Source organism: Chanodichthys erythropterus, chromosome 12 (assembly GCF_024489055.1).
Source record: "Chanodichthys erythropterus isolate Z2021 chromosome 12, ASM2448905v1, whole genome shotgun sequence".
Lineage (NCBI taxonomy): Eukaryota > Metazoa > Chordata > Actinopteri > Cypriniformes > Xenocyprididae > Chanodichthys > Chanodichthys erythropterus.
In genome coordinates, this window is record NC_090232.1 from 8612333 (window position 1) to 8638976 (window position 26644).

General features: G+C 42.1%; 1 protein-coding gene across 1 annotated transcript; it reads right to left on the minus strand.

Annotated features, from left to right (window-relative positions):
- Positions 1-1319: 1319 nt before the first annotated feature.
- Positions 1320-13018, minus strand: LOC137032847 (interferon-induced protein 44-like). The gene is made up of 8 exons (XM_067404815.1): positions 12996-13018; positions 12798-12892; positions 12593-12626; positions 11165-11369; positions 2524-2670; positions 2264-2435; positions 1986-2086; positions 1320-1874 (listed from the first exon to the last, which is right to left on the minus strand). Exons 2-8 carry the CDS (start codon positions 12844-12846, stop codon positions 1704-1706), a joined length of 879 nt encoding a protein of 292 aa, XP_067260916.1. The 5' UTR covers positions 12847-12892; positions 12996-13018; the 3' UTR covers positions 1320-1703.
- Between the last annotated feature and the right edge of the window lie 13626 nt (positions 13019-26644).

Sequence of the window (26644 nt, forward strand, 5' to 3'; positions counted from 1 at the left end):
ATAATTTGGACAAAAACCAAGTGAAGACCTGTACAATGTAAAATTGTCATAATACTGCAATACAAACTTACAATAATTTAAACAAACAATAATTTAAATGAACCAGTTCAGTTTTTTTTTTAGAACCTGGAGTACGGTGTTCATATTAGGACTTCCTCACACCTCAGTCATACAACGAAAAGGAGTCATGCCTCAGACTAAAAGGCTTCAGTCATAGGACAAAACGGCGTCGCACCTCAGACTGAAAAGGTGCATTCACGTGGCCTCGTAATTTTTGTAGTTATGAGATTCTAGCTTGTAAAAAGCGTTCACGTCCTCTTAGAGCTCGTATTTACAGCTTGTAAGCTGGGAGTTTTCTGAAAAACTCATAACTTATACATAACTTATGCTGCGTTCACGTCACCTATTTACCGGATTCTTGAAATGACAACACGTGACGTTATTTTCGGAGCTGTTCACGTCCTCGGACTGGTAATTATGCGTTTCCATGGCACCACTATCAACGCCTAAATGAATCTACAGCGGTCAGGTGGTACAGCGGCCACGTGGTACATGTGGGAGCATTCAGAAAACTCCCAGCTTACAAGCTGTAATTACGAGCTCGAGGACGTGAATGCTTTTTACAAGCTAGAATCTCGTAACTACAGGAATTACGAGGCCGCGTGAATGCACCTTTATACCGTTTTTTATTACTTATATCGTTTTTTAACTTTAAAAGTTGTCGCCTTTAATAGCGTTTGCGTCTGTTGATACTGAAATGAATATGGTTACCTGCTTACCTTATTTGTTTTTGACTTGGTTAAATATCCACATTCTTCATGGTATTGTTTGCAGGGAAGAAAATATATTTTATCCCATTGAATGATAATTTGGTGTTTTCACTTCAGTTTTGTAGTTTTCCGTTCACAATGTTGATCTGGTTACCATGAGAACAGTGTTAAATGGTAAATCTCTCGGTATGATTTTTCTTTGCAACATTCACCATGGCTTGCTCAATGGGGCTTTCAGACATTAATGCACAATTTTTTGTAAAGTTGCTTTGAAACAACTTTCAATTTACATTTCAGTTTATATATGCATTTGTCACAGAACCGACAATATGCATAGTAAACATTGGCAGATTTAAACAGAGGTGAAATGCCAAGAAGAGAATATATTTCAACATGAATTTACAGAAGTTATGCTTTCTCTTAATATGAATGTACCAATTGCTCCAGATACCCCAATTCACTATTTTAGTACCGACTGAATATACATACATGTATGGTCAAGAAAAATGAACAAATCAAGATTGAACAGGATTTATTCAACACATCTCTGTAAGCAAAATGTATTTTGTAGTATCTAAAACACAAAATGCAGTGTCACTGCATTATTCCCTTATTTATGTAATGTAACGGTTTTAATGTTGTTAAATGGAGAAAGATTTTACATCATAACTTAAACAATTTTCAATTTATCTTTCAATTATTTTCCAGGTTTACATTAGTTTTTGAGTCCCAGATTTGCATTGACTATGAACCCCACTGTACATATATTTGTAAAACTAAACACAAAACATAATCATCTCTATAGTCATTTTAATCCACAATCTTCCCAAAATTATGTTCCTCTGATAAAGAAATTTAAAGAATGACCCACTCCAAATGCATTATATGTGATTTTGTGATGTGATTTATATGCATTAATAACTGTATATTTTATCAGTAACTTTCACAGTCCAACAATCTGTCATCAGCAATCTGAACAATCTGTTCAAGTGCCTTTAATAACAGAACATCAATGTCATCCTCTGTGTCAGTCTCATAATGATAGTTCTTCACTGGGAAGATGTTTGTCAATGGCACACCTATTTTGGTGCTGCACAACTCCACCTGGACAAGAACAGAATGTTAGATCAGAAAACTACATGTGGCTGTTAGACAAAATCAGATCAACACGGGCAATATGTACTTATAAAATTGTCTTTGGATGATATCACATACCTTCTCTTTGATCCTCTTGCTAGTGTAGATCTTCCTTAGATCATCTTTGACAAGCGGACATGCTTCATCCACTTTAGTCATGCAAACTACTTGAGGAATCCCTACAGCAAATGCAGAGGCAACGTAAAGGTTTTATAAGTTTTTTTCCTCAACAAAATTTAAATTGAAAACACACACAAATCCAACCCACTTTATGCCCACTTCTCTCTCCCATGTAATATAATGTATGTGAACCCATGAATAAAAATCATGATCAAACATTTAGAGGTCAGTTTTACCCCAATCACTGATTCTCTGGCGGATGATCTTCAACTTGTCAACAAGTTTATCATCTGTGAAATCGACTGTATTTGCATCTATGATGTAAACCAGGCAGAAAGCCTGATCGGAGAGGGTAGGGTCACAGTTGTAATGTTGATCCTTATGAGTGAGTGCCTGCTCCTGGTTGAACTAAGAATGGAAAATCAGCAAAATATGTTAAATGTCAAACCTAATGCACACATTCAAACTTAATGTTAAAATAATAATGGTTTATTACATTATAGCCGTCCTTCACATGTCCAAACACAGCATTGATGATGTCATCTGTTTGTGACCCAGCCAATGCAGCAGTTTCTAAGCCCATTATATCCTTAAAGACGAAGGGCAACATTTTTCTCCCACTTCTGATGGTGAATCCTTTGAGCTAAAAATGAAGACCAAATATATAGAAGCACAAATATTTGTGAATAATTTCCAAGAAATCTTCATATGATTAGCTAAAATGGGTAACAGGTTCCCTTTGTAAAGGGTTTATAAAAGTGTTTGTTAAGAACTAATAACTTATTTACAAATACATAATAAGTCATTGATAAGCAGTTATAACTGCATGAATAAAAAGGGTGACTTTAACGTAATACCTGCCAAATAGTGAGCCATTTTTAACTCACATGTTATAAATGCTTTATAAATGTATTTATTCACACATATTTTACTCAGTCTGGTTATTGCATGATGCAGCAAAAATATACTGTTATGGTGAGACAGAAGGCTGATTTATTTGTGATTTTCTCAATATCTCATGACTTATGTCTCTTTTCTCACTGTTGCTCATCAGACTTTACTCTGTGCTTTACCCACGATACTCTGCAAAAAGGTCATGCTGCCCTTTCAGAGCAATGTATAAAAACTGATTTCATGTTGTAACGAGGCTGGAGACTCAGAGAGATCCATGTGCAGCTTTTATTAACAATAATCGTGGTCGTACAGGCAGGGGTCAGAGAACAGCAGAGACAGTGTCAGAGGCAAGACGTAATCAGAAGCGAGGAGGCGGTTGACGCCGGGGTCTTCCGCGAGGACGAGGGGCAGGACGCGCCGGATGGGTCGTATGGAACTCGGTAATGAGGTTTGGGTCTAGGATGTTGTCGGCATTGACCCAGGACCGTTCCTCCGGGCCAAACCCCTCCCAGTCAACAAGATATTGGAGACGTCGGCCCCGGCGTTGGGAATCCATGAGCTCGTGAACTTGGTAAGCCTCCTCGCCTTCCACGATGAGGGGAGGAGGTCTCTGGTCACCGGTTTCATCTAGGTTCTCCACTCCTCTCGAACCACCTGCGGGCTTAAAGGGATAGTTCACCCAAAAGTGAAAATTTGATGTTTATCTGCTTACCCCCAGGGTATCCAAGATGTAGGTGACTTTTTTTCTTCAGTCGAACGCAAATTATGATTTTTAACTGCAACCGCTGCCGTCTGTCAGTCAATTAATAGCAGTGGATAGGAACTTCAACTATAACAGTAAATAAAACTTGCTTAGACAAATCAAAATTAAAACCTGCGGCTCGTGACGACACATTAATGTCCTAAGACACGAAACGATCGGTTTGTGTGAGAAACCGAACAGTATTTATATCATTTTTTAGCTCTAATACACCACTATGTCCAACTTCGTTCAGCTTCCGGTGAGTGAGGTCAGATCGCGCTCTGACAACGGAAGTGATGTCTCGTGCTCATTGAAGTATATGGGCGAGACATCACTTCCGTCACCAGAACACATTTTTTGACCTCACTAGCAGGAAGCTGAACGGAGTTGGACATAGTGGTGTATTAGAGGTAAAAAATGATATAAATACTGTTCGGTTTCTCACACAAACCGATCGTTTCGTGTCTTAGGACATTAATGTGTCGTCACGAGCCGCAGGGTTTAATTTGGATTTGTCTAAGCAAGTTTTATTTACTGTTATAGTTGAAGTTCCCATCTACTGCTATTATTTGACTGACAGACGGCAGCGGTTGCAGTTAAAAATCATAATTTGCGTTCGACTGAAGAAACAAATTCACCTACATCTTGGATGTACTGGGGGTAAGCAGATAAACATCAAATTTTCATTTTTGGGTGAACTATCCCTTAAAGAGACATGGAAAGTGGGTGAGATACGGTATTCTGGAGGCAGAGCAAGACGATATGAAACTGGAGTGATTTGACGGGTGATTTTGAATGGACCCACGTACTTGGGACTGAACTTTCTGCAAGGGAGACGAAGACGGAGATCCCGGGTGGACAACCATACCAGTTGTCCTGGGTGATAGTCGGGATGCGGGCGTCGAGCACGATCCGCTTGTTCCTTCTGTCGTCGGACTGCGCGTTGGAGGTGTACGTGGGCCTCATTCCAAACTTCTTCACTTCGACGAAGCCGTTGATCGACTGCTGGCAGATCTGTGGGTTCGCCTGACCAGGGGAATAGTGGCGGTTGATAGCCCAGGATGCATTTGAATGGTGAAAGTCCTGTGGCTGGCTTTACGAGAGAATTCTGGGCGTACTCCGCCCAGAACAGGTAATGGTTCCAGTCTGACTGATTCTGCTGGCAGTAGGAGCGGAGATAGCGGATGAGTTCCTGGTTCTGTCTCTCAGCCTGGCCGTTGGCCTGTGGGTGGTAGCCGGAGGTTAGACTGACATTGACGTTAAGCTTTTGGAAGAATGCAGACCATAGATGGGAGGTGAACTGAGGTCCTCTGTCAGAGACGATGTCCTCTGGAATGCCGTAGAAACGGAACACAAAGTTACAGAGATGTTCTGCAGTTTCTAAGGTGGTGGGTAGCTTGGGTAACGAAATGAACCAGCAGGCCTTCGAGAATCGATCTATCACCGTGAGGATCGTGGTGTGTCCCTGAGAATTGGGTAGGTCGGTTACAAAGTCAATGGCAATATGTGACCAAGGGCGCTGTGGAATAGGGAGTGGTTGTAGGAGTCCTGCTGGTAGCAGACGAGAGGATTTCGTGGCCTGACAGATGGAGCAGTTGTGCACGTAGGTGATGACGTCTGACTGCAGCGAGGGCCACCAGAAGCGATTACTGACCAGTTGGATGGTGGCTGCTATCCCCGGATGTCCTGTGCTGAGTGATGTATGGACCCACTGAATGACCCTTTGACGGAGAGACTGAGGCACATAGGTGCGGGCAGCAGGACAGTTGGCTGGCGGTGGTTCGGTTCGCTGAGCCTCTGTAATTTCAGTCATCATGTCCCATTGGATAGGTGCAAGGATAATGGATGTTGGAAGGATGGGTTCGTTGGAGAGCGGTGTGGAGCTGGCTTCGATCTGGCGTGAGAGGGCATCAGCTTTGATGTTCTTGGACCCCGGTCGGTAAGTGACAGTGAACTGAAATCTTGTGAAAAATAGAGCCCATCTAGCTTGACGTGGTTGAGACGTTTGGCTGAGCGTAAGTATTCCAGATTGCGATGGTCAGTGAGGACGATGAACAGATGTTTGCTCCCCTCCAACCAGTGTCGCCATTGCTCCAGAGCAGCCTTCATGGCCAGGAGTTCACGGTCTCCTACGTCATAGTTCTGTTCTGGTGGTGTTAACTTGCGTTAATAGAAGGCGCACGGATATAGTTTGGGTGGATTGCCTTGATGTTGGGACAGGATGGCACCTTTACCAGTACTAGAAGCATCAACCTCCAAAATGAATTCCCGTTCAGGATCTGGGTGATGCAGAATTGGGGCAGACGTGAATAAATCCTTGAGTTTGTGGAACGCTTCCATTGAGACAGTGGACCAAGCCAGCCTGGTGTTCCCTTTTTTGAGCATAGACGTTAGTGGAGCTGCGATGAGACTGAAGTTTCGGATAAAACATCTATAGAAATTTGCAAATCCCAAGAAGCGTTGCAGTTCCTTAATCGTGGTGGGTAGTGGCCAGTTTACCACTGACTGAACTTTACTGTCGTCCATGGCAACCCCCTCTGCACTGATGATGTAACCCAGGAACGAAGTTGATGTCTGGTGGAACTCACTCTTTTCTGGCATAGAGTTGATGATCGATGAGCCTTTGAAGAACTGCCCAGACCTGACGAACGTGATCCTTGAAGTTATCGGAATAAATCAGGATGTCATCAATGTACACGATTACCCATTTATTCAGCATGTCCCTGAAGACGTTATTGATAAAGGCCTGGAAGACGAAGGGCATGACCCGATACTCATAGTGGCCAGTGGTGGTGGAGAAGCCAGTCTTCCAGTCCAGGTACGTGGTTGGGAAATGTAGTCCGGACAGGTTAGTATTCGGGCGAGGGTGCCCTCAGGTGGCGATCGGAGGGAGCCACAGAAACCGTATTCGTGACACGTTTATCAAGATGAAATGATCAAACTTTATATTGAAAAAAAAAAAAACATACGAGCACAGCCATAACTTAATGAAATATTAATAATCACTCTGAGGTCTGACGGTATCGCCGGCGATACCACCGTGGTTTTTTTCTTATCAGTGTGAAAGAGACTCAAAATACTCCGTCACTGTTGCACATACAATTAAGAGTTATACACCATTTTAATCTGTGGAATATCTTCTTTCATTTGTATACACTCAGAGTAAAAACAGAATGTTGTGCTTTTTGTAAAATAAAGAAAACTAACATGATGCGTGATCTCTCATCTCCCTCTGAACGAACTCCAATCTGATAGTTCTCAGAAAATGAACTGTAACTTAGTGAATACTAATGACAAAAAAATTACACTTATGTCTAAAAAAACGTTAAGATGTCAGGTTTTAAATCATGTAAGTCAAATCGAAAACAAACCTTCTGTGTTTATGTAATCTGTATGAAAAGAGAGCCATGTCAGAAATCTGTGATTCAGCTCATTATCTGCTAATGCGGCCACGCCCACGGAGCCAGCGCTATTCAGACGCAAATTCAGTCAATACATGCATTCATCATCTCAATCGTGTATTTATTGTCTTGAAAAGTGTTTATCTGGATGTAAAAGTCATGGTTAGCGATCTCTAGAAGACATGCAGTTACTTCCTGTTTACTTGTCTTCTACAGACGAATTTTAGATGAGTTTTTGTTTCTTTAGCGCCCTCCGGCTGCAGTATGAATTGGAAACTCCATTCATGGAATAGCCTCTTCTTCTTTTAGATGAATTTGTGGACTAAAATGCACAGGGCGCCCTCCAACTTCAAGGATGAATTGAAAACACCAGCGTTCATAGTAATGCCAATGAATATTAAATAAAAATAACTCCTCTGTATAGAAAATTGACATAAGCATATGAGAATCCAATATTTCTCCAAATGTGCATGTTTTTAAACTAAAAGTCTATATTCAGACTCTTTGCATCACAGAAATACATTATATTTTGAAGTATAATATAAAATCATTACTTTATATTGTAATAATATTTTTCTGTATGTTTCATATATCATAATGAGCTTGAGACATCACAGAAGGTTTTTTTCACAGCCTACCTGACTGAAATGCCTCATTAATATGCAAGTCATTTCAGCTCATTACTATCCAATTCTTTTGTCTTCTCAGGTGAGAATGGCCCATTTTCAGTGGTGATTCACGCCTCCTCGCATACTGTATTTCTTGGCAAAAAGTGTCTTACAAAAACTAAATCTCTCTATTGTTTTATATGAAGGAGTAAGCAGCATAATTTTTACATAATTTTGAAGCAAAAACTCTAGTCTACAACCTCCAATACTCTAAAGTCTTATGAACACAGATTTACTATACTTTTTTTGGCCTTATTTCAGTGACTTAAGTTTTTTGTTTTTTCAATAACCACGCATAAATGTTATTCCTTCAAAAACACAAACATGTACATACATGTTCCTTACATATTATTGTAGCCTAGTTTGTGCTGAATACAGTGTAATGACACTTTTGTCATTTATATGTTTATGAACAACTGAAAAAAGCACAAATGTCAGGGCATGTCAAAACTTCCCCAGGCCCCAAATCAGCCTCAGACTCCAGAGGGTTAATAATGAAAAATGTAATTACATTACTTACCTGTGAACCCTAATCAGGGATGAACCATGAGTTATAAACGTTACTAACCTGTGAAAGTGAACCTTTATGTAAAGTGGAAACACGCGAATCATGGCTTTATTTATAACGTTTATAAATCATGAATACATGGTCCACAGGACTTCACTTTACATTTGATGTTAACTTTCACAACTTACTAATATTTATAACTCATGAAGAAATGGTTCACCCTTCTTTGGGGTTCACAGGTATACACTGTATTTCTATAATTTGAACAGTATTTTACTGTAATGTACAGTACGATACTGTAAAATGTGTATACAGTATATTACTGTAAACAGCAAAGGATTATGGGAAAATATATGGTCACTACTGTAATTTTTCTGTACTGTAAATCAATTTACAGTAGTGAACTTGCCTGCGAAAAACTGACCAATGGCAAGAGATTTCGGGGGGGGGGGTTTGGGAGTTTTTGTTTTTTTAACTCGGTGGTGGAAGTGGCTGTTAACAGAGAAAAAAAGAATGTACCAGTAACTCACTAAAAGGTTAGTATATTAATTTTATGTAAAACAAACCAAAATGGTTTCATTTGTAATGTTAACAGCAAGATAATCGTATCGTTTTTCATGTCGGAAGGGTTTGGTACCTTTTTTCTGACTGTCAGCCGGATCGCCATTATAGCGGTCATAACATGAACTGGTGAGTAAGTTAAGTTCACCTATTAGCCGAAATAAACTTTATTTAAACTGAAAAACATAACTTTTGCATGTGTTTCGCTGTCTCTTTAACGCAAGTTAGCTCATCAGGCAGAGCCATGGAAACAGAGGTTTACCCAGCAGCAGAGTTAAGAGTGCTTTTAAACAATCATCCCTCAGTGTCTGTTCTTTATTTTGAATTTGCAGCTGCCATTTCCTCTGGACTGTACCACTGCTGCTGCTCTCACTAACACAGAAAGAGTGATACTTTGAGGAGGAGGAGGAGGAGGAGGAGGAGGAGGAGGAAAAAGGTTAGCAATATGCAATTGTCATTATTAATATATAAAAATTCTGAAATATTATAAGATATTATAAAATATCAAAGCCATTAAATAAAATGAAATGTTTATAAATGTTGGTTAATTTATTAAAAACTATATCTCACATTGTTGTTAGTCATATGTTCTGTTTTCTATGGTAGTCCCTATAAACCATCATAACACTAAAGGGCTGCTGTGACTTTGTCTATTACAGGAGAGTCTGTTCTTTAAGCAAAAAACATGGATGCTGACTATGAAGGGCAGGATAATCATCCAGCCAACAGACTCTTTTTCAGCATTTGCTGTCCACTTTGTTGGAATGCAGAATTGGGTAAGCCAAAACATTTTTTACATTACATTTACATTCATGCTTTTGGCAGATACTTTTATCATACATTACATACAAATCAAATCCATTATTTCAGCATTCAAACATCTTGCTCTACTGTTTGGGCTACTGGAATGCATTGTAAAGGATGGAGCTTTAATTATTTGAATGTAATGGATTTTCAGCTAATTATTAGGGGTGTAATGGTTCTCTGTAAAAAATCAAACCGCACAAGTTTTGCACTTGAACAGACAAACTCACACAAAAATTATTATCTCGGCAAGTATCCTATCTATCAAACATAGTAAGTTATGTCTTAAGTGAACATAAACAGTCGAAAAAGACCACACAATGTGTATCAGTGAATTGAATCATGCATTATGTCGTGACAGAAGCCTAACATTCCTGCTGTCTGGGTTTTTAATGTTAATCAAACAACAAATGATAAAGAAATCACTCACTGGTCTTGATTGAATAGCTCTTGTAACTTTAGTAATGATTAATGTTTGTTTAATTAATACAGTGAAGATTATTTGTATCTTTGCTCAGTTGTATATTTGTTTATTTGTTCTTATTTTCATTTTTATTTCACAGTTGGCCTATTTTCCCTGAGCATAGCACATACCAAACCATACCAAAACCGTGACCCTAAAACCGTAATAAATTGAGCCATGAGTAATTTGAACTGTTACACCCCTACTAATTATGTACCATCCCTGTAGGTTCATTCAGAATCAGATCTAGTGTGAAGTGCTTTTATTAAAATCAAAATGCATACGGAACCAAGTTTGAGAGTTAGGGCAAATTCTGCAAACACTGGTCTGAAAAGTAATGTTTCTTTTTTTTTTTTTTTTTTTTGTGCTTGCAGGTTCATTCCGAGAATCAACCCTGATGGCACCAAATACCATAGTCAAAGATCATATGGAAATCTCAAAAGGTCCAAAGAAAAGCTTCAGCCTGAACCCATAAAGGCATTTCTCATCAGAAAGCTTGTCAACTTTGACTGCCGTAATTATTGAAATGTAACACAACACAAACTGACTTTTACTGCATTTTTAAGGTCTGTTGGATCATTTTATACAGGTTAAAAATTAAACTAATTGACAACACAATAGTAAATACTGTAAATTAAAAACAAAACTGTGCTGCAAAATACTGTAAATTTAATTACAGTACTGTACTGTATTACAGTACTATACTGTAAATGAAATACAGTACTGAACAAAATACTGTAATTAAAATATACAGTAACAATACTGTAAAACATTTTACAGTAAATAACTGGGATCCAGCTGGCATCCTATCCTCATGAAATATTCAAAAATCTGGTTCTGAGTAAAATATGTGTGAATAAATACATTTATTAAGCATTTATAACATGCGAGTTAAAAATGGCTCACTATACGGTAAAGTTATTCAAGCAACTCCTTATCAACGACTTATATTAACAAACACCTTTATAAACCCTTTACAAAGGGAACTTTAATGTAGAGTGTTACACTAAAATGCTTTATGCACAAGAGTGGGTCAGCTGACATTTATGGAATTTTGAAAAAACATGCAACTACTGTATAGGTGACAAATACCTACTTTTTGTGTGAAACTAACGCTGTCACCAGCAGATGAACTAACTAGCGCTCTAGCTGAGATCCGTCCTTTAAAGACACTATCGATGGAGTTGATAAAGCTGGACTTTCCTGCTCCAACTTGTCCAGCTACCAGGATCTTGATGTCATTTACATTTGGATCACCCGGAGAGAAGTTTTCCAGCTTCTGTTTCAGAGCTTCTTTCTGTCTGTGAAAACAAAATACAATTTTGTGCAAAGTGTTACTGGCTATATTTGGAATAGCATTACAACACTATACATTTTTTCTCTCTCTTTTTTAACAGAAAATATGAGAATTTATCATGTTTGCCATCTAGAGGAAAAAGAAAAAGAACTTCATGTCAGGTCAAAATCATGTTATGAAAATAATGGCCAGTAGATAGCAGAAGTGTTCAGCATTCACCTGCTGTGTGGAATATTTATTTAAATATTTATTTTGAAATTATACAACTATTATTTAACAAGTTTGATGTACATGTAATAATAATAATAGTTTTGAAGCATATGTTTTGCACTTACAGTCATAAACATTAATTTCACTTTCTCTGTGTGTGTGTGAGAAAATGTTGTACTCTGGATGTTTCAGTTTCACTCTTTCATTTCTGTGTGTGTTCAACATTGCAGCCGATATATAGGCTACATTTTATACAACAAATTTAGTGTCTTTCCTTTTATGTGGTCTGTCAGTTTTGACTGCGAATGGCCAAGTGACTTTAATGACCACTTAGGCTCATCAAATAAAGTCCAGTTTTTATTCAGATTGCATATATAAAAGGTATTGAACGTAAACGTATTGAACCACTCAAAATAAAGAAACCATATAAGCATATTCATCATACATTAGGCTATGTTCGATTATTACTTTTATATTTATTTAATAAATAAATAAATACAACTGTTGAACTCAAAACATAAGGTATGACCAGCTGAATAAAGGGACTGATTCACTTCATGTTACCAAATCACCTGACAGTTTCAATGCCAATATTGAGGATAAAATGGGCCATTTTCACCAACTAAAATGTTGTGATACATTTTCATGCTAATAATTCTCCCAGCTAATAAGGTGCAAAGACCTATATTTTAATTATTTTAATTAAAGATACAAAGAAGGTCTGCACTCTAAAAAGACTTTAACTGAAGTACACAGGAGATAAGTGGACAAAAATTTTGGGTCTTCGCCTTCGTCAGTGTACAAGACTGTGGTCCTTCAACAACAACAACCAATAATTGTAGTTTGTAAAATGTATGGGGAAAGATTCCAAATAAAATTCTTATCTCACACAGTATTTGCACATTTATCTGAACAGTTCAGTGTTTTGACTGCTATGCACACAGATACGACACAGTCTGCACATCAATACAGAATAAAGTACTTAGACAGAATAACTTATGTACATGAATAGCTTACCCCCAGTCAAATTTCCTCCACGGTTTATCCAATTCTAAGAGAAAACATATAAATTCATTTGGAATAACATTAATTTGGTAGAATCTCTCTGAGAATGTATCTATGGTGTGTACATATGCGTTCTATATATATATATATATATATATATATATATATATATATATATATATATATATATATACATATGGAAGAAAGACCCTCTCACCTGGATTTGGTTTTGGTTGTTGCACTGGTTGTGATTCTGATCCTCCCATTTTTTGTTTGTTTTTCTTCCTTCAATACATTTATATCAGCTCTGTCCTGGAACACAAGTGAAAGCAAGTGAAATCAGACCTACACCAGAACTGTTATATATATATATACATCTCTTTTTCAGTTTCACTTTTCACTTTCACCTGCATACATAATTAAATCTGCCCACACCCATTACTGTTATTCTAGTGCTGTATCGTAAATAAGTCACGTCTGAAGGGCGTTGTTAGACACGTGATTCAGCCATTCTTAACCCTCTGGTACACAATATGATATCAAGGAGGAAAAAATTATTTGTGTTGTTTTTCCTGCTTAAAATTGGACACTTTAACAATATCAATAAACATTTTCATAAATTTTAAATTTATTTAATTTTTACAAGTTTGTTGCCTCGAAGCAACATTGTACCACAATGGAAAAATTTTAACATTTGGCATTTTCATGTAGAAAAAAGAAATATATTTATTGAAAACGTACTCGGTTACTAACGTAACCTCGGTTCCCTGAGATACGGAACGAGTACTGCGTATGGGGGAAAGGTCTCCCTTTTTCCCCGCTGCTGAAGCCTTTTTCAATAACGCAGTGTAACTGCACCGTCATTGGTTCACTCATAGACAAGTTGTTGAACCAATGGCGGCGCGGCATAGCTGCGCGGCCTATGGCGACAAAGCGCGTGAATGTTCCCGCCGAAATGGGCGGGGTTAAGGGCTATATAAGCGGGCGTTTCGCCGTAGGACTTCAGTGTCAATCGACTGAAGCGACGATCCTGAGCCGCAGCCTCGTGGCACGGCAAGTGACGCAGTACTCGTTCCGTATCTCAGGGAACCGAGGTTACGTTAGTAACCGAGTACGTTCCCTTTCGATACTTCACTCGTACTGCATATGGGGAACAAATTCAACCACGCCGTGCCACGGCTGGGAACGATATAGCTAGCATTTGGCCAACCAAAAGGGGGGCCAAGAAGACAAGCAAGAATGACTGACCACTTCTGGTCGTAGAGGCGTCTCGTGGACGGGGCTCTAGCCTGAGAAATGGTATTTAGGACGTCCCCGGGGAGGCTAGTCGGCTCCCATCGAGGGACCAGAGGTGCAGAGCCCAGAGCTCCGGCTGTGGGTGCCAGATTGTTCTGTTTGCCTGAGAGAGGAGGTCCCGTCTCAGGGGAATCGGCCACGGGGCTCCCAGGGAGAGCCTGAATAGCTCTGAGGACCAAACCTGGTTCCTCCAGAGCGGGGCCACCAGAAGGACTCTGTGCTGGTCTTCTCTGATGCGCCTGATGACCTGGGGGATCAGTGCGATCGGAGGGAAAGCGTAAAGGAGCGTGCTGGGCCATGTGTGGGCCAGAGCATCTACTTCCTTCGAGAAAAATATTGGGCAATGAGAGCTGTCTTCTGAGGCGAAGAGGTCTATCTCTGCCTTCCCGAAGAACTCCCAGATCTTGAGGACCACTTGGGGGTGGAGCATCCACTCGTCGGAGGGGATGTTGCTCTGTGACAACATGTCCGCACCCAGATTGTTCCTGCCAGGAACATGAGTCGCTCTGAGCGACTGAAGCCTCGGAAGAGCCCATACCAGAAGACGTTTCGACAGAGCGCATAAGCGGCTGGACGAGAGACCGCCTTGGTGGTTCAAGTATGACACCACAGTCATACTGTCTGACCGAACTAGGACATGACGTCCCGTCAAGTAAGCCTGAAAGAACTGAAGGGCCTTCATCACTGCTAGCATCTCTAGACAGTTGATGTGTAGACGGCTTTCGTCGTGGCTCCACGAGCCGAAGGCCGTTCTGCCCTCGCACACAGCGCCCCAGCCCAAGTTGGAGGCGTCTGTTGAGAGCACCGTCCTTCGTGAGACCGCCTGTAAGGGGACTCCGCGCTCGAACCATACTGGATCCATCCAAGGTTTCAGGGCTAGAAGACAGGCCTGATTGACCTTGAGACATAAGCGGCCGTGCCGCCAGGCGCTGGGAGGAACCCGGAACTTCAACCAGTACTGAAGAGGCCGCATCCGAAGAAGGCCGAGTTGCAGCACCGGGGAGGCGGAAGCCATCAGCCCTAACAGCCTCTGGAAAAACCTCAGAGGGAGATAGGCTTTGTTCGTGACAGATGCCGTGAGCTGCTGAATTGCCAGGGCGCGCTCTGGCGAGACTACTGCCGTCATACGGACCGAGTCGAAAACTGCTCCCAGAAATGAGATTCGTTGAGTGGGGCATAGCGAGCTCTTGGCTAAGTTGACCCTGAGACCCAGACATTGTAGATGGCTGAGGAGCACGGATCTGTGGTGTTCCAGCTCGTCTCGCGAACGGGCTAAGATGAGCCAGTCGTCGAGATAATTCAGGACCCGGATTCCCATCTGCCTCAGAGGGGAAAGAGCCGCGTCCATGCACTTGGTGAAAGTGCGAGGAGCCAGAGACAGCCCGAAGGGCAGGACCGTATATTGGTATGCCACCCCCTCGTATGCGAATCTCAAGAATCGTCTGTGACGGGGGGCTATCTGGATGTGAAAATACGCATCCTTCAGGTCCAGCGAGCAGAACCAGTCCTCGGGGCAGATGTGCGCGAGGATCTGCTTCAGCGTCAGCATTTTGAACTTCCGTCTCATGAGGGAGTGATTCAAAAGTCTGAGGTCTAAGATGGGTCTGAGACCGCCATCCTTTTTGGGGACCAGAAAGTAGCGGCTGTAAAAGCCTGTCTCGCTCTCTGATGGGGGAACTATTTCCACAGCTCCCTTTTCCAGCAATGACATAACTTCGGCCCGGAGGACATGAGCGTCGTCCGGATTGACCGATGTTTGAAGCACCCCGGCGAAGCGAGGGGGCCGTCGTGCAAACTGGAGCGAGTAGCCCTGGTTTACGATCCCCATAACCCATTCTGACACATCGGGGATGGCCTGCCAGGCCTCGGCCCGAGTGGCAAGGGGTTGAATGATGTTTGGTGACAGACCGCCGTTGAGGGGGTCGTACACCGAGAGGGGTGGAAGAGGAAATTTGCTCTTTTTGTGATGAGGTAAAATATAGTTCGCCGTGAAAACGGCGTTTGGAGTGGGCGCAACAGGTGTGGGCCCAGCTGTCACTTGGAGCATGTTTCCCACGCCCAGAAATAAACGAGGCGGAGGGGAAATTACTCGTGGGAGCTTTTGGGGCGGTCCGGTCGTAACGGGACGATCCCCATCCTCTTCCTTCCTGACGAATCAGGACGACTTCGGAGGCACCGGGTCCAGCACAATCTTGGGCCGGGGTCCCTGGCATCTCGGGAAGGGAGGGCGCTTCGCAGGGCGCGAGCGCTGGCGATGCTCCTGGGGTGGCGCTGCCTGTGTTGCAGGTGGGGCTGGCTTGTTCTGCTGAGCCGGCGCAGTCCTGGGGCGGCTAGACGCAGAAGCGGAGCTGGAGCGCTTTGGCAAGAAATGCCTCATAGCCTGAGACGATTTCTGCGCGGCAGTAAAGCGCTCAGTGAAGCCTTCCACTGCAGGCCCGAAGAGACCAGAAGGAGAGACCGGGGCGTCTAAGAAGGCCGTCTTGTCTAGATCCTTGATCTCCGTAAGGTTGAGCCACAGGTGGCGCTCCAACACGACCAGGCTGGCCATGGAACGACCAATGGCCTGGGCCGTAGCTTTCGTGGCTCGCAGGGCAAGATCAGTGGCGCTGCATAGATCCTTGAAAGCCGGCGCGTCGATTCCAGACTCGTCCAATGAGCGGAGGAGTTTGGCCTGGAAGACCTGAAATATGGCCATGGTATGGAGCGCGGAGGCAGCCTGGCCCGCCGAGGTGTAAGCCCGTCCAGCCAGTGTAGAAGTGGTGCGACAGGGCTTGGAAGGAAGGGCCCTCTTCGTTTTCCAACCCACAGCCGTGGGAGGACAGAGGTGAGCAGCCACCGCTTCGTCTAGGGGTGGCAGATGCTCGTATCCCTTCTGCTCGGCGCCGTCGACGGCGGTGAGGGCGGAGCGGTGCGTAGTGTGGAGGCGGGCGGAGTAAGGAGCGCGCCACGACTTCGTCAGCTCTTCGTGGATCTCAGGAAAGAAGGGCGCTGAACGCTGGCGAGGTGCTTGGCGGCGGCCTGGCAGGAACCATTCGTCCAGGCGGCTGCGAGACGGCTCCTCTGGAGGGGCCCACTCAAGGTCCAGTTCCTCTACGGCTCGAGACAGGATGCGGAAGAGCTCGGCATCCATGCCCTGGCCATGCTCAATGGGTTCCAAGGGAGGTGGTGGAGCGGGGTCTTCCGGCCAGCCCATCCTTCCCCTTCGGAAGCCGCAAGCGACATGGAGTCATCTTGTTCGTCGTCCGTTCCCCCGAATGAGACGAGGTCACTTGCTTCCGCGGAGGGACGCTGCTCAGGGCGGGAGAACAGAACGGGAGAGAGTTCCCTAGGAGGAGAGGGCGAGGCACGCGGGGGCTGGGACGGCGTGAGCTCGCTCAACTCCGGGCGCTGAGTCGCTCTACCCCGCTGTCTCTTCCTAGCCGGCTCGCGGGAGGAAGGAGACGGGAGGGCGCGAGCGGCGAGATCGCCCTCCGTGAAGAAGGCGACCCGCGAGCGCAGGGAAGCGAGACTCATGCACTCGCAGTGCGGGCATGAGTCTCCAGCGAGCGCGCCGTCCGCATGGGGCTTGCCCAGGCAGGCGACACACTCGCTGTGTCCATCGTCGTCGTGCAGGGGGGCCCTGCACGTACCACAAGAGTGGCGGGGCATTGTAAGACGCCGCTGCAGTGAAAACGGCAATTGGGTGGCTCTTTTAGAGCGGCGAGGGCCGCGGAAGCTCTGGAAGCGGTTAAAACCGCTGAAATCGCTCTTTTAGAACGGCGTTAAGCCGCGGGTGAAGCTCTCAGGCGGCGCGCCGGATGGCGGCAGGGGACGCACAGGAAGCGACCGGGAGCGGGAAGCGGGAGGCGGCGACTCGGCGACGGCGCTGGAAGCTGCAGTCTGCGAGGGCGCCGGCGCTGTCCTCAACCGGCGAGTCCAGGCGAGTCCGCTGCGGGAGCCTCTTCAGACGGCGGCGAGAGCAGGAAGGCGGCGAGCTTCTTCGGCTTCAGTCGGAGATCAGCGAAGAGAAGTAGAGGTCGTCGCTGAAGGAGAAAACACTGAAGTCCTATGGCGAAACGCCCGCTTATATAGCCCTTAACCCCGCCCATTTCGGCGGGAACATTCGCGCGCTTTGTCGCCATAGGCCGCGCAGCTATGCCGCGCCGCCATTGGTTCAACAACTTGTCTATGAGTGAACCAATGACGGTGCAGTTACACTGCGTTATTGAAAAAGGCTTCAGCAGCGGGGAAAAAGGGAGACCTTTCCCCCATACGCAGTACGAGTGAAGTATCGAAAGGGAACATCAATTTCTTTAATTAGACACTTGAACAAACAAATTTATCCAGTTTTTAATATTTTACAAGTTTTATATTTAATAAAAAAGTAACATTTTATATCCAGCTGTTGCCCTCAGGCAACATTGTACCATAGTGGAACACATTTATTACCAAACCATCATATTTTTATGTTATTATATCAAGTTATCATATCCATATTCATCCTCATCTCCATCTTCTCTTTCACCCTCATTCTCACCCTGACAGATTGTCACTATGATTTCATCTTCCTCATCACAGTATGACCCCTCATTAACTCCTCATCATCGCCCTCATTAACTGCCAGTGCTTCCCGTGTTTTATACCTTTCTGAAGTGCTATAGAAAATATGCAGATATAGTATGAGCATTAGTATTCTTATAAGTCCATTACAAAATCATGTGAAAAAGCAGATACATTTAGATAATTCTAACTCTTTTCCTTACAAATGCAATACATTTGCATTCAAACCTATTATGCCTGTATGGCCTTATGCGATTCCATTATGGTACAATGTTGCCTTGAGGAATTTTTTGTAATTTTCTCTAAAACATTTGTTGATATATGTAATGTAAAGTTCTTAAAAATACTTCTTTACTTGCCAGTGAAGGTGACTCATTTTCATTGGAGAAAATATGGAGTCACGTGACGTGCACATGTGCTGAAAAATGTTGGTCATGCTGATCAGCTGTGTCTCAATCTTGATCAATTGTCATTATATTTTGCCTAGTTTTGGCTTGCTTTTGTCTGCTTACGAGAAATATTGCCTTACACTGTCCCATACAAATATATCTGTAATATACAAACTCCATTTCCAGAAAAGTTGTGACATTTTGTAAAAGGCAATAAAATCAATAATCTATGATTTGTTAATTCTTTCAAACTTCTATTTAACTGACAAAAGTACAAAGAAAAGATTTCCAATGTTTTCACTAAACAACTTTATTGTATTTTGTAAATATAAACACATTTGGATTTTGATGGCTGCAACACACTCCAAAAAAGTTGGGACAAAGGCAAATGTTTACCACTGTGTCACACCATCTTTCCTTTTAATTACAATTGTTAATCATTTGAGAATTGAGGATACTAATTGTTGCAATTTTACAAGTGGAATTTTTACCCAATCTCACATGATACAAGACATCTGGGGCCTCATGTATCAACTTTGCGTACGCACAAAAACTTTGCGTACGCCAGCTTTCACGCTCACGGTCGGATGTACTAACACTGAAATTAACGCGAGAATGTGCGTTTCTCCACGCCAATTTCATGTCTGGCGTACGTACATTTCTCATTGTTTTTGTCCGTTGGCGACTCTTACAGGCAATGAAGGGAAGTTTACCCAATGAATTGTTCTACAAGTCTATCGCACCCACCACCTGTGGGAAGCATTGCTATTAATTTGAAATTTATAAAATAATTGACATATATTGTCACACAAGCCTTATGGGAATATTCTATCAATTATGCAATTAAGTCAGAACATATAAAAGCATGTGCAAATTGATACAACCCTTAGTCTATGGCAATGGCAGCTTAGGCCTTATTAGAGGATATTGCTAATGGCAGAATCCGAAGAGAACGAGTTTTTAGGGACCACAATGATTTTCTGGCCCAGGATGATGACTGGCTTATCAGCCGTTTCAGATTTCCAAGGGCTATCCTCTTGGAACTCTGTGCTGAGTTGGGTCCGAATCTAGAGAGAGAGACAGCGAGGAGCCACGCAATACCCGTTCCCTTACAGGTGCTGACAACACTTGGTTTCCTTGCAACTGGTTCTTTCCAAAGGGAACTGGCAGACCGCTCAGGAATAAACCAGTAGTCTTTGAGCCGCGCAATGCCAGCTGTATGGGACGGGATCATCGGCATGTCTACCAGGTATATAAGGTTCCCATATGATGCAGTTGACCAGCCAAACATTAAAACGCAATTTGCAGCAATAGCCGGTTTCCCTAATGTAATCGGAGCGATCGACTGCACACACATTGCTATAAAGGCGCCATCTGAAGATGAATTTGCATATGTGAATCGGAAACATTTCCATTCAATAAATGTGCAGATAATATGTGATGCACAAATGCGCCTAACAAATATTGTGGCAAGGTGGCCTGGGTCAACCCATGATTCATACATCCTAACCAACAGCATGGTTGGGATGAGGCTCCAAGCTGGCAGGGTGCGCGATGGGTGGCTTCTTGGTGAGTGATGCATTTAAAGTTATGGTTCTATCTAATAGTACTTTTTTATTTTTATTTATTTGCATTTAATTATTCAACAACCCTTCAGGAGACCGCGGTTATCCACTAAAGACGTGGCTGTTAACCCCCCTCACCAACCCACAAACTGACCGAGAGCGCAGATACAATGATGCCCATTCTCGCACTCGGTCAGTTGTAGAGCGGGCGATTGGGCAGCTGAAATGTCGGTGGCGCTGCCTTGACAGGACTGGGGGGATGCTGTTATACCGCCCTGACAAGGTATGCCGCATTGTGCTGGCCTGTGGTGTGCTGCACAATGTTGCGCACAGGCATGGCATACCACTTGGTGAGGTGGCAGCACCGCCAGATGACCCTGACCCAGGACCAATGTATGTGCAGCCCAACCAACAAGCCATTCAGGCCCGTCAACATGTGATTGCGACAATATAAATGGTAACTGGAGACGAAGTTCATTTTTTGACCAATTCCTTTAATGAGTGGCTTATGTCTGTGAGTGCGTCAGTGATATTTTTCAGGTGACTGTTAATTTCTCCAATGGCCATAACGATTTGCTGTTGTGACTCCAGAACTGCATGCGTCAAGACGCGGCCAGACGGACGGGCCTCAGCACTGGGGGAGCACCGGAAACTCCAGAAACACTGGAGACGCTGGCCACAGTGGGCGCTGGCTGCTCAGGAGGGGCGGATTCCGAGTTCGTGCCAGTGGATGTTCCGGCTGTTGCACCATATGAGTCTAAATAAACACAGGCACATGTTAACGGTGATTTGAGTCTGTTCCTTATTAATGGGTACACGCATTTGCCATAAATGCAATGGATACGTAAAATCTCTGGTGTACTTTTGGTCCGCTACATTGCATGCATTTGAAAATTAAATTGTTAAGGTATTTGTACCAAAGTAAAAACAAATGGAAATTGGTTACCTTCGTGGCAGTCCTGCAGTAAATCCGAGTCTCCCACAGCAGCAGATACTACTCCAGAGAGTAAAGTGTCACCTATAATAGAGGCAACTCTCTGCTCAAAGGGTGTAAGTTCATCGACCCCTTTACCACCGCCTGTTCTGCCCACACTTTGTCGGTGCGCAGCAGTTCTCCGTTTAACGTCCACCTTTATATCAGACCATTTCTTTTTAAGATCATTTACAGTGCGACTTTCAGATCCCACCGCATTGACGGCATCAGCCAAACTCTCCCACTCATATTTTTTCCTTTTGTTATTAATTCCGGAGGACAAAGTTCCAAATAAAATATTTTTTCTTGTTTCTACCTCTGACAGTAGCACCTCCAATTCACTTTCTGTAAAGTTTCGTTTCTTGCCGCTTGCTTTAGCCATTTTCTTACTACTTTCTTTTGCCCAAGTCGACTCATTAACATATTTAAATAGATTTAATTAAGGGAGGAGACTGGGTGGGGTGTTGTGCTCGTGCATGTGCGCTCAATTTTACGTTAATTGGGATGTACAAAGAGAATATGCGTGGGATTTTTCGTACGCAGAGATTCATACATCTGGGTTTTTTTGTGCGTACGCACATTTTCAGCTTTGTCCGTACGCAATGTTTTAGAATGAATTCAACGCAAGTCTTTGTACATGAGGCCCCAGCTCAACAGTTTGAGGTCATCGTTGTCTGATTCTCCTTTTCATGATGGGCCTATGTTTGCTTTGCTTTTGCACCTGTCACTAATGAAAGTCTGGATAGTCCCTTTTGTCTTTGGGACTGAGAACTCAGTGTCTGTTTTTCCAAAAACAACCTGAAACATGGACTCATCTGACCACAGCACACATTTCCACTGTCTTTTAGACCATTTAAGATGAGCTCGGGCCCAGAGAACTCAGCAGCATCTCTGCATAGAATCTGTAAGACTGGATTTTCCTGCTCAGACAAAAACTGAGATAAAGTGCCCTGCAATAAAGAAATAAAACTTATCTGGAGAGAAGATCTTAAAGGACTAGCATAGGACAACGCCTTGCTTACACAACATCTACAGTACACACACACCCCTTCCCTTCCCCCTGACTCAAGTCACTGAAAGTACTCTGAGATGTATAATGTAACTTGTGTATATATTGTTTTTTCTTTCATGTTTGGTATCATTTCAAATGTCTCAGTGCGATTGGTAAAATGGTCTCAATTTCACAGCAGTCACTGGTTTTATGAAGAAGATTGAAAACTAAGGAGAATTCTGTCCTCTTTTTGGGTGGTGCCTTTTGTGAAAACCCACTCCTCTCCCCCCACAACAGGTGTTGGTGTAGTAAAATTTATAACCCTTTTGTTCTGGTCTGTATATAAGGTACATTGCAAAGCAGTCACATGGGATCTTCTGCAGCCAGAGGCCCCCATACAGTGATGGGTGCGTGTCTTAAAAACATTAATCCACCAATATGTGTATATACATTTGTTACTTTCAGAGTAATCTTTAAGCAACTGATGTTATGTATTTATGATTTCTGAATTGGCTTCTAATTGGTTATTTGTGTAACTGGCACAATACACTTTTACCTGACAAATAAAATGTTATATTTGATTTACTCTGGATTCTCCTGATATCATTATTACCAGTGAATTATGGGAGGCTAAATGCTACCGTAAATCTGTGCACAGGGTAGAACAAACTGAAGGCGCATGAATGAAGGAGCAGTAGGCACTTCATCTGAAGACCTTTTGATTTCTGTTTACCGCTGATTTAGCAAGTTGTATGGAAGTGGCTAAATTAAAATAAGTTTAAATCCATTCAACAAAACCACCATCTCTTACACACACAGAGAGAGAGAGAGAGAGAGAGAGAGAGAGAGAGAGAGAGAGAGAGAGAGAGAGAGAGAAAGAGAGAGAGAAACACACACACACACAGTGAAACAGCATTACTAGGCTAAGCATTTTTGCTTATATGTGCAATCTCATTACTCAAAACAAACACACCGTCTTTTTTCCCATATTTAACCAGGTTAATCACCATAGTAATACACTGGTTTCCATGTTTTATGAGTACTTCCCATAGACATAATGATTTTAATACTGTACAAACGATATCACCCTACACTAAACCTATCACAGAAAACTTTCTGTATTTTTAGATTTTCAAAACTTCTTAATTTAGGATGATTTATAAGCTGTTTTCCTAATGGGGACCAACAAAAATGTCCCTATAAGGTCAACATTTACTGGTATTACTATTTAAGGGATAGGGTCCCAGAATATAGGGAACACCACACACACATACATACATGGTGAAACTACCAGGGTAAGCATTTTTAAACATGCTTTACTATGTGCCATCTCATTGCTCAAACAAACTCTGTCTATTTCCCACCACCAACCAGGTTAATCACTATAGAAACATACCTGAACTCTTTATATTGGTGCAAAGGGCAGAATGTTACCTCTGTAGATGAATAACATGGATGTTAATCATTCTCACTGGAACATTACTGAGATACTCAAGTGATTTCAACCAACTGACCTCTGCCATTCTGCCATAAAACCAGTCAGAAGCAGACAACTGTACATCAAATAAAACACTACAGAGAGCTTTGCTTCAAACCTTATCGTCCTGTAGTGAACATTCAATTGTATTGTGTAAAAAATGCATGGAATGAAATGCAATATCAAATGTAACAATAACATGACAGATTGTGTCATTTCAATTTGCAGTCTCACAGCACTGTTACGAGAAAATGTTCCATCACCCTGTAAATTGACTGATATATTACTTCCTTCAATATGTGTTATTCAGCAAGAAATAAATAGGCTTATCTTCAAACCAGACAAAGAGACGTGTAAGAAGCTGGTATTTGTGTGCAGTTTCTTCTTGTTCTCCTTATGTGGTATTGGTTTTGAACTGTAATCATTTCCAGTAAACGCTAAGTGAAAGCAAAACTGCATGTGATGTCTTAATTGTTCTGAGGTCTTGTTGAAGTCCTTTTCACACATGCAACAACTTTGTTTGATTGTATGTGCATGTGTACCTACTTAACCATATTTTGAGGACAAATTTGTATGACAAAAAACTCACAAAATCTCCTTTTGCAGACATCCTCATTTGTAAAAACATTAAAATAAAATAAATAGTTAAAAAAAAAACAAAAAAAAAACTGTTAAGGTAAAAATGCAGAACTTCTGTTAAGGTTAAGGGAGGGTGTGGGTTAGGGTTAAATGTACAGTGGCATGAAAAAGTATGTGAACCACTTGCAGAATCTGTGAAAATGTAAATAATTTTAATAAAATAAGTGAGATCATACAAAATGCATGTTATTTTTTTTAATTTAGTACTGTCCTGAGTAAGATATTTTACATAAAAGATGTTTACATTTAGTTCACAAGACAAAACAATAGCTGAATTTATTAAAATGGCCCCATTCAAAAGTTTGTGAACCATTGATTCTCAATACTGTGTGTGGTTACCTGATGATCCACGACTGTTTTTATGTTTTGTGATGGATGTTCATGAGTCTCTTGTTTGTTCTGAGCAGTTAAACTGAGCTCTGTTCTTCAGAAAAATCCTCCAGGTCTTGCAGAAATTTCAGTTTTCAAGCATTTTTGCATATTTGAACCCTTTCCAGCAGTGACTGAATGATTTTGAGATCCGTCTTTTCACACTGAGGACAATTGAGGGACTCAAACTAAACTATTAAAAAAGGTTCAAACATTCACTGATGCTCCAGAAGAAAACACGATGCATTAAGAATCAGGGGGTGAAAACTTTTGAACAGGATGAAGATGTCACAATTTTTCCTATTATATTTAAATATCGTTGTTTTTCATTTAGTACTGCCCTTTGGAAGCAACAGAAGATACTTACATGTTTCCCGGAAGAAACATTAAGTACAATTTACCTTGATCTTCGAATTCAAAATGTTTTCACCCCCGGTTCTTAATACAGTAGACCCGCTGCTTCGGTCAAAAACGATGGAGCGAAGGTCTGTCCTTTTAAACTTCCCTCGTCCACTTCACGATGTGGAACGCACTTCAAAATGGTGGCAGGGATTCCCCCAGGGGAAGTGCTTAGGGAAGTTCGTGAGTAAGTGTCTAAAACTGGAGTGGAACACATTCCTTGTGTTCAGAGATATCTAGATGGAGCTCAGCAGACCGGATGGATCTTATCTTGACTCTCAAGCTCTTCCAAACAAAAACATTTCACTAGCTTTTTCTCCTCAGACAAAACCCATCATGACATGTCAAGCCAAGTTTATACTACAGGACTTTAAACGATGGCAGATCGCTGGACACCAAAGTCGCTGGTAGAGTCAATGCTGAGCAGCTTTCTTTTATTAGGCTTCTTTTCCAGTTCAGCCACTCTCAAAGGAAAACAGGATGACAAAAGCCTTTTCATAAAGGAAATAAGACTGTGTTAATTTCAAATTAACTTCAAAATTACAATACACAAGAATCCATAATGGGAAACAACAACGTTAAAACCATAGCTAACTCAATAGTATGCTCATTGCTCACAAACTCAGAAAAATAAAAGATAAACTACAACATGTAACAGACAAAAATAAATGCTAGATGTATTCAAAATAGGAACAATAAAATACACAAATAAACCTTAAACACAACATAAAATATTCTCAGCCACATGGAACATAGTAAACATGCAATAATATCAGAAATGCAAAACAATTTATCAAAAATAATCATACATACACTTTAGTAAACTTGATAGCATCAATATATGTCCTTTAATCATACAGATTGCTAATATAGAGAAATTAAACAGATATTATGGAACAACTGTGATAACCTTCCTTACCTTTTCATAAAGGCAGGAACACACCAAGCCGACGCCGACAAACTAGTGGCGACAAAAGCAGACTGCGAGGTTGGCTCACGTCGGCAGCGTCTGGTTCCAAAGTTGCCCTGACACACCAAACCGACGCTTGATGATCAGGCGCAATGATCACTTCACCAATTAAACTGCAGGTGTTGCTTATGTAAGAGATCATTCTCTTTGAAAGGGTGGCCGACTGCCAACTAGTCTACATCTTTTGACTTTATCTCTCGTGGTGGAATTCTGCCAATTGACCCTTCGCCGGGAGTTTGATTGCAGCTTGAGCTGAGGCACTACTGCAACCTGTCACGACACATTAAAGAGCCACAAAACGGTTTTTATTGTTTAATATTTCTTTAAAAATTACACAATTTGGAAGCTGGGACTTTGTTTAAAATCATTCTGTCTTGTCTGTTGATGTGTTGTCAGTTTCCTCTTTGCTCCGCAATGTATTTTTCCCTCTGTGTGTTGTGACAACGCCATGGCTTGT

Coding starts and splice junctions, on each gene's coding strand:
- LOC137032847 (XM_067404815.1), bottom strand. CDS start 12,846: ATGGGAGGATCAGAATCACAACCAGTGCAACAACCAAAACCAAATCCA. Junction 2,087..2,263: donor CCAGAGAATCAGTGATTGGG/GTAAAACTGACC, acceptor CATTTGCTGTAG/GGATTCCTCAAGTAGTTTGC. Junction 1,875..1,985: donor GCAAGAGGATCAAAGAGAAG/GTATGTGATATC, acceptor GTTCTTGTCCAG/GTGGAGTTGTGCAGCACCAA.